Source organism: Rutilus rutilus (assembly GCF_951802725.1).
Source record: "Rutilus rutilus genome assembly, chromosome: 19".
Classification (NCBI taxonomy): domain Eukaryota; kingdom Metazoa; phylum Chordata; class Actinopteri; order Cypriniformes; family Leuciscidae; genus Rutilus; species Rutilus rutilus.
In genome coordinates this window covers 4,248,413-4,257,498 of record NC_140232.1, presented here as the reverse complement: position 1 = coordinate 4,257,498, position 9,086 = coordinate 4,248,413, and the positions used below count along the sequence as shown (strand labels likewise).

Genomic DNA, 9,086 nt, shown 5'->3' with positions numbered 1-9,086 from the left:
ATACAAACCTGCAGCGTTGAATTAAATCGCATTTTAAAAGCCATTCTCAATCTCAACTCTATTCTGAACAACTTTTTTTTATGTTTTATTTTATTTTATTGAACAATATGTCATGTACAAACAATATGGCAACAAAAATATATAATTACACTATGACAATAGGATCCTTGATCCGTCCCGGAAGTCCAGTCCGCATATTTCTCACCACGCGCACAGTGTGTAAACACGGAAGTCGCTCTTATTGAACCGGAAGTGCGTTGGCTTTCACTTACTGTCATCGTTCAGTCTCGTGCCACTGAATTACAGTATCGCTGAATGAAGCCATGCTGCGCTTAACAACCCTGTGTTTAGTTGTCCTCTGCGTGTCTCGGGGTAAGTTAGTGTGTTCCTCTACTTATACTGTTAGTCAGATGGTGTTTGTGAGATTGACGTGTTTACGTGTTAGCTCGTGACGTGTTTACTTGTGAATCACTTCACTGTATCCAGAAATCTGTGCGTTTACTTTGCATTTTAGCTAATTATTAGTCATCTAGAATACGAATTTCTTTCCACGTTTGCAAATCCTGACAGCAGGTTTTGTTGGAAAGGTGGTCAAGAGTGTCACTGGTTAAACCACATTCCTGTTAGTGGAAATTGTGTAAACAAGGACTGCTTGACTTCCTGTTTGAGGCCATTGTTTACACTTTGCGAACTTAGGACGTGTTTAATATTGCCGAAAAAACACCAAAACCTGCTTTGCTGGTCCTAGCTGGTCTTAGCTGGTTTAAGCTGGTCTAAGCTGGTCTCCCAGTCTCAAAAATCCCCTTAAACCAGCCAACCAGCTTAATGTCATTTAGGCTTAAGATAGCTATAAAGATATAGATCTAAAAACTGATCTCAATATTAAAGAATAGCAGAGTTCACACACAGCTATAACGATCTAGAGAAACGATATCGTTGGAATCACTTTCAGAACGATTTTATCTGATGAACGATAAAAACATTGACAGCCAATCAGAATCCGTCCTGCTGTAACGAGCTCGCGCATTTTAAAGACAGACGAGCACGCGCTCAGAATAAACAAAACAATACAGGCCTATCAATACACACACTACCAGTCAAACGTTTTGGATCGGTAAGATTTTAATGTTTTTAAAAGAAGTCTCTCCTGCTCAGCAAGGCTGCATTTATTTGATTAAAAAAAAAAAAAAAAAACGTCATATTGTTAAATATTATGATAATTTTAAATAACTGTTTTCTATTTTAATATATTTTAAGATGTAATTTATTCCTGTGATCAAAGTTGAATTTTCAGCATCATTACTCCAGTCTTCAGTGTCACAAGATCCTTCAGAAATCATTCTAATATGATGATTTGATGCTCAAGAAACATTTATGATTATTATGGTTATTTAAATTTGTATTTTCAGGATTCTTTGATGAATAGAAAGTTCAAAAGAACAGCATTTATTTGAAATAGAATCTTTTCTAACATTATAAATGTCTTTACTGTCACTTTTTGATCAATTTAATTCATCTTTGATGAATAAAAGTATTGATTTATTTTATTTCTTTCCCCCAAAAAATAAAATAAAAATTCTTACTGACCCCAAACTTTTGAACGCTAGTGTTTAATGTTACAAAAGCTTTCCATTTCAGATAAATGCTGTTCTTTTGAACTTTCTATTCATCAAAGAATCCTGAAAATTAAAATGTAAATAACTGTTTTCAACACTGATAATAATCATAAATGTTTCTTGAGCATCAACTCATCATATTAGAGTGATTTCTGAAGGATCATGTGACACTGAAGACTGGAGTAATGATGCTGAAAATTCAGCTTTGATCACAGGAATAAATTACATTTTACAATATATCCACATAGAAAACAGTTATTTTAAATGGTCATAATATTTAACAATATTACTGTTTTTTGTTTTGTTTTTATCAAATAAATGCAGCCTTGGCGAGCAGAAGAGACTTCTTTTAAGAACGTTATCTTACCGATCCAAAACTTTTGACTGGTAGTGTATATAATATATTTTAGCTGGGAAGTCATCATGTATCTCTCAGTAAATCAGTTAGAAATGACAGACGGGTGGCAAATTAAAAGAAAAAGCAACATGAAGTGTCTTAGTTCTGTGTTTTAACTCCAGAAACGGCTTCAGTGATTTAATTGGCTTTATTCTACAAGTCTGAGAAACTCACCATTCACCCATAACATATTCCCTCAGTGGGTATATCCACTGATGATGCTATAGGCTTGAGCGGTGTGCTAGCACAAGATTTTTATTGTGATTCTCTCTCTCTTGTGGTATTTTTCAGTTTGCACCAATCCAGTGCCAAACAATGAACCACCAGGCACAGAGAAGAAACCTACTCCACTGGACGCAGCAAATGGCAATAACCTTCCACAAACATCAAATAATATCTCTGAAAATAAAGATAATCCTGACGACAGTAAATATCCAGCACCTAAAACACCTCCGAATGCTCAACCGGTCAAAGCTGAACCAGGGAATGCAGATGGAAATAGAGAAGATCAGACCTTACCTGACAAGAATGAACCAGATAATGGGGCAACCGACCCTAAAACGCCTGAAGAGGGTTCAGAAGAGAAAGGGCAGAAAACAGCTGAACTTGAAAAGAAACCTCTGGAAACGTCTGATGGAAAAGGCAGTAATGAAGTCGGAAGTGAAGTAAAGATGCCGTCCACACCTGTCCAGAATAAAGCTGGTGAACAAAACAACCCTGAAGATGATGAACTTGGTGAACCTGGTGAACCTGGTGAACTTGGTGAACCTGGTGAACCTGGTGAACTTGGTGAACCTGGTGAACCTGGTGAAGATAAATCAAAGACAGACACAAAAAAGGAGACTCCTGGAAATGGTGAACCAGCAGCCTCTAAACCTGCTGAAGATAAAGGAGAACATGATCTAAACGACGCTAAAAAAGAGGAGCCAAACACACCTGAACTCAGTAAAGCAGGTGAAAAAGAAACGGGTAAAGATAAAACTGAACCAAGTGTTGAAGAGGGTCAAACCAAAGATGAGCAGAATGTTGGTGAGAAAGCCGACTCTGAAGGTCCTGAAGATGATGAGGAGAACCAGACCGAGGCTCCTACGGACAGCCAAGAGGTACAAAATGATGATGATCCTGAGGAAGATGATGGTGAAGGAGACGATACAGGTGATATTCCTTCAGATGACCAGGGTAAACCTGACCACAAAACAGAGAACCTGGTAAAGGACAGAAAAGCCAATGAGGATGACGAGTTCAAGGAGAGCGCAGAGAGCAGCCACTTCTTCGCCTATCTGGTGTCGGCCATCATTCTGGTGGCGGTGCTTTATATCGCCAGCCACAACAAGCGCAAGGTTAGTGCGCCTCTCATCGGACAGAGCTTTTACTGCTGCTTTTTAATAACCCAGTGAAGTGACTGTTATTCCTTTCACACCCTCTCCTTATAGATCATTGCTTTTGTCGTCGAGGGTCGGAGGGCAAGAGGCTCACGGAGACCCAAAACATCGGATTACCAAAAACTCGACCAGCATGTGAGTAGCGATGCGCGCACGCAGAGAGTTAACGCTTCTGTTAATGTTAATTTATTTTGTAGGCAAACTTTTAAAGGGATACTCCACTTTTTTTGGAAATAGGCTCATTTTACAGCTCCCCCAGAGTTAAACCGTTGAGTTTTACCGTTTTCGAATCCATTCAGCCGATCTCCGGGTCTGGCGGTACCACTTTTAGCATAGCTTAGCATAGATCATTGAATCGGACAAGACCGTTAGCATCTCTCTCAAAAAAATGACCAAAGAGTTTCGATATTTTTCCTATTTAAAACTTGACTCTTCTGTAGTTACATCGTGTACTAAGACTGACGGAAAATGAAAAGTTGCGATTTTCTAGGCTGACATGGCTAGGAACTATACTCTCATTCCTGCGTAATAATCAAGAAACTTTGCTGCCGTACCATGAGTCCAGCAGGCGTAATGATATGACGCAGCGCCTGAAAATAGTCCCATACTCTGTAACTTCCAACGTGACCGGGACTAAGTTTATTTAATCTATCAGACCTATTTTCAGGCGTTCCTAGTTCCTAGCCATATCAGCCTAGAAAATCACAACTTTTCATTTTCCGTCAGTCTTAGTACACGATGTAACAACAGAAGAGTCAAGTTTTAAATAGGAAAAATATCGAAACTCTTTGGTCATTTTTTTGAGAGAGATGCTAATAGTCTTGTCCGATTCAATGATCTATGCTAAGCTATGCTAAAAGTGGTACCGCCAGACCCGGAGATCGGCTGAATGGATTCGAAAACGGTAAAACTCAACTGTTTAACTCTGGGGGAGTTGTAAAATGAGCCTATTTCCAAAAAAAAGTGGAGTATCCCTTTTGAAGAAACTTTAAAAGCTTGAAGGTTTTCAGTTTGAAATAGTTTAAGTTTTAGTTTAGTAGTTTTAAAAGCCAGCTAGCTAGCTAGATCGCATGAATTAACACTTTGCTAGCATGATTTAGCATGTTGTTTTAGCAGGAATTTACATGTTGCTAGCATTAATTAGCATATTGCTTACGCCGGTTTCACACTGCACGCGTTAGCAGAGCATAAGCAGCACAGGAGCAGTGCGTATTGTGAGCAGGAGCAGGAGACGCGCGTTTTGCTTTCACACTGGCAGCGTTTGTCACGCGCGGCTGAACCGCGGGTTGTGTAGACAGAGTAGCCTACTCTATAATTGATAAGTTGGCATTGCTTTATTTCGTTTTCAAATACATTTAAGAGAAAAGACTTGTCAAGAAGCTTATTTTATTAATAATTTAATTATATAACTTTTGGTTCATCTTTGTTTTTATTGTTCGGGCAACAAGTTTGTTTTTGGACACTTATTTTATTTTTAAATTGCTGTTGATCATTTGATTGACTGTGTAAAACACAATAGATATCATCAATGCACTTTTTGGATAACACTGCGGTGTATTTTGCCCATGATCAATGCATTGTCACTTTAATTCAGCGTAAGCGGCGCGTTAAAAATAGACTGGGCGCCGAAACTATCGCTGCACTGCTGTTCCTGCTCTGCTCCTGCTACGCGCTGCCGCGCCGCTTCTGCGTGCGGTGTGAATGCACTCATTGAATAACATGGACGCCGAAAAAAAATCTGCGCTGCTCACGCGCCGCTGACACTTGCGGTGTGAAACCGGCGTAACATGTTTTGCCACATTTATCACTTTGTTAGCAGGAATTAGCATGTTCCCAGCATGAATTATCATGTACTGTATGTATATAATTACTAATGTAATAATTAATGTATGTATGTAATTAAAAATTTTGTCTTTTTATAATTGCAAGTTTATATCTCGCAATTTTGACTCGCAATTCTGAGATATAAACTCACAGCTCTGACTTTTTTTCAAATTCTGAAAAAAAAGAAGAATTGCGAGATGATAAAAAGTAGCAATTACCTTTTTTAAAAATGTATTTCATGGTGGAAGTTTCTATAAAAATGTTGTGGTGTGATTTCCCAAAACGTAATAATATTTGTAAAAAATAATGTTTTATTTTGAAAAATATGTTTAGAAACTTTCGCATCAAGGTGTTTGAGAAAAACGTCACTTCTTGGTTACACAACATGACATTTTTTGAGAACTTTTTTTATTATTTTTTTTTTTATAATTTTAAATATCTTTTTTTTTTAATCATTTTAATGTGTTGTAAACTAGATTTTAAAATAATTTTTCCTTACCTTTATCATGGATGCTCTTGTTGTTTGTCGTTTAACCCGAATGCATGTTTAACTCGGCTATGGCACGTATATAAAACGCATAATGTTACCAAATTAACAACTGCAACATATTATATGGTTCAGATGAAATCATAAAAACAACAGCCTGATTTTGCTCATGTAACTGATCAGAGTTAATCAAATAAAGCGGTCGAAAAAAGTAAACATTTGTTGCACGTTATATGTTATTCATTGTAAATTGTACATTTTCTTCCATTGAAAAATTTAATTGTGTCTTTTTTTTATTCTGTTTTGCAGTGAGAAAGTCCAGTCAGATGAGTGAGCAGGGGATGAATGGAAATATTTGAACTGTGATCTTGAAACTTGAATTATTAATAATGCGGCGTATATTAACACTCACGAGCGCTGTACAGCAGATCCTCACTAACTCATCTAAAAGTGACGCTCATAGCATGTCAGGTATGTTGGAAACATAGATCTATGATAACTGGGGTCATGATCTTCATTCATTTAGTGTTACAAATACATCAATCAAATTCATAATACCGGTACTGTCTATGTTGGTTCAATCTGTGGCCTCTTTCTATTTAATGATCAAGCCTTTTTGGTGGAGTTTCCTTGTTTGTTTTCTCTTTTCTCACGTTATTGCTGGACGAGTTGTGTCATACAGAAGGAAACTGCGTGTATATTTTTGAGAGTGTGTTGGTTGTTGATGTTTAATGGGAAACTGGGAATGATTTTTGAATCAGAATGGTTCTGTACGAGTTCTTGAAGCTGATCACACATGTGTAGGGCGTGTGGATTGCACTTTCTGTCGGTGTAGATGAGTGCAGGAGTGAGCTTTTGACATGCTCCTGCGTTACAGATATTCTGCACACTAAGAATGATGATCAACAATAAGGATATTTTCAGTTCAGATTCACACACAAATATTAGTGCCGGGTGCAAAATAAAAGCTTGTGTTTACATAATATATGTGTGTGTACTGTGCATAATTATTTTGTATATATGAATACACACACATGCATGTATATATTTAAGAAATTTTTTTTATTTATATATAAAATATTTATTTTATATATAATATAAATGATGTATATATACAGTATATACATGCAAATATTTTTTAATGCATATGTTAGTATTTATATATACGAAATAATACACACTACACACACACATATATTATGTGAAAACAAACTTTTAATTTGGATGCGATTAATAGCGATTAATCGTTGCCCAGCACAAATATATATATATATATATATATATTTTATGTTTATGTGTCAGAGAGAAGTGTTTTTATATTTTCTGTTAAACATTACATTTTCTTTAGCAAAAAAAAAAAGGTACACTAATTTATGTTTTAAAGAAAAAAAAGCCCTTTATAATGTCCAAAAAGTCTCAGAACGACCCTTTAAAATACTTCAGCCCTGATTCTGACAAGTTGCACTTTTCATTCATCAAAACGCTGTTCAAGCAAGCCGTCCTGTTCTGGAGTAAACCCACCGTTCAGCTGACGAGGAAACCACATTCGTAGTGAATTATTGTTCTTCATTTAAAGATGTTTTTCGGTGTATAATAACCCGTGCTGGATTCATGGATGAGATTCTTGTGCCAAATCCAGAGGATGCCCAGAAATGAGTAACAAAAGGACAGATGCGGATATTTTAAATGGGATGCGGAAAATGGATATTTTATGGGGTGCCATGTTGTCCGCTAGCGCACTCTCGCTGTGCCTACTGTGATGCCCGCTGTGTTCTCTGTGGAGCCTGTGATTTGACGTTTAACCAGTGGCTTTGCACAACCACTTTTCTTAAAATGAAGGAGCTATTTTGAATTATTATGTGGGTAACGAATGTGACGGGGTTTACCTTATACCTGTTTACTGTGGTCTGTCTTTTACCACTATTGCAACCTTTTCACGAGTGATGTTCTTTCTACACTGAAAAGAAAATTGAATAAAGTTTTTTTTTTCCCTCTGACTCGTCTTTGTCACCTGAATATGGGGTTATTATTGTTAACAAAAACTGAAACTTGAAAAAAAAATTTATTGGTTGAAATAAAATAAACATTTACTGAAAAAAAAAAACTTTATATTTCAGCTAGTTTTTCCATATTTTCTGAGTTTAAGTTAAAGTACTAAAATAATTCAAAAGGACACTGAAAAAAAAAATCACTGCTTGTTCAAATTACTTATTTAAAATGAGCTAAACCAACTCAATTTCAATAGGCTACATTTTATCCTGACTTAATTTCACTGTGTTCAATCCACTTAAATACATGTGAAACTGAAGTTTACTTCATTTATTTGTGTTGGGACTACATGAATGATTTTTGTTGCATTAAAAGGGACAGTTCACCCAAAAATGTAAGTTCTGTCATAATTTACTCAGAATGGCTACACATTTTTTTTTTTTTTTTTTTTATCTGAATATCAACATTAGTGAGATTTAGTCATTCGAAACAGGTTTTTGAGGTTAATTTATCTAATTTTGTGTCCCTAAGAAAATAGTGATCTATGACTCTGAATTATGTTGAATAGCAAGGCATATTTGTTAATGAAGGATTTGTGGACAGATCAATATTTTGGATTTGTGGAGTAAAAGTTATAGTTTTTATTTTGAAGTAAAAAGATAAAGTTAGACCATTGGGGTAAGATGGTCGACCAGAATCGGCACAGAAGGCATGCTGTCACTAGTGTTATTATTTTAATATTTACTGTAATAATTAATTGGGTTATTATTCTGTACTTCCATGAATAAGATATACATTTCATACATCTTTAATTAAAACCTAAAATTTAGTTGAGTGTAATCATTAAATTTGCATTCATAGTGTTGCTATTTATGACGTATCTTCAATTAAAATGTGGGCAATTAATTAAGTAAATATTCATATGCCCGTATATAAGTCATAGAATAACATTTTACCTTTCAGATGAATCTCTTTTACTAGGGTTTGTCTATTATCTGTTATTCAATTATTATCAACTAAAGTGTCAAAATATATTTTTTAAATACAATAGTTTATTTAGTATTTAATATTAATGAAACTAAAAAATATTTAAATAAGAAATATCAAAAGTAATTTAGACAAAATGTTTATGCTATAACAAATATCAAAATATCACTATCAAAATGCTTCTATTTTATATTATTTTTCATTTAATACAACATTATTTGTAACATTATTATTATTATTATTACAAGTGAAACTTGAAAAATTAGAATATCGTGCAAAAGTTCGTGTATTTCAGTAATTCAAATTAAAAGATGAAACTAATATATTTAGTAGGCTATATATAACTATATACATGCATGATTATACTTTTCAGAGGGCCGGCATTTCTGTATTTAAAGTCCTTT

At 35.2% G+C, this 9,086-nt stretch overlaps 1 protein-coding gene across 1 annotated transcript; it reads left to right on the top strand.

Annotated features, from left to right (window-relative positions):
* The first annotated feature begins 221 nt into the window (after window positions 1–221).
* tgoln2 (trans-golgi network protein 2) lies at window positions 222–7,699 on the top strand. The gene is made up of 4 exons (XM_084388799.1): window positions 222–372; window positions 2,305–3,353; window positions 3,447–3,530; window positions 6,016–7,699. Exons 1-4 carry the CDS (start codon window positions 324–326, stop codon window positions 6,016–6,018), a joined length of 1,185 nt encoding a protein of 394 aa, XP_084244925.1. The 5' UTR covers window positions 222–323; the 3' UTR covers window positions 6,019–7,699.
* Window positions 7,700–9,086: the final 1,387 nt, after the last annotated feature.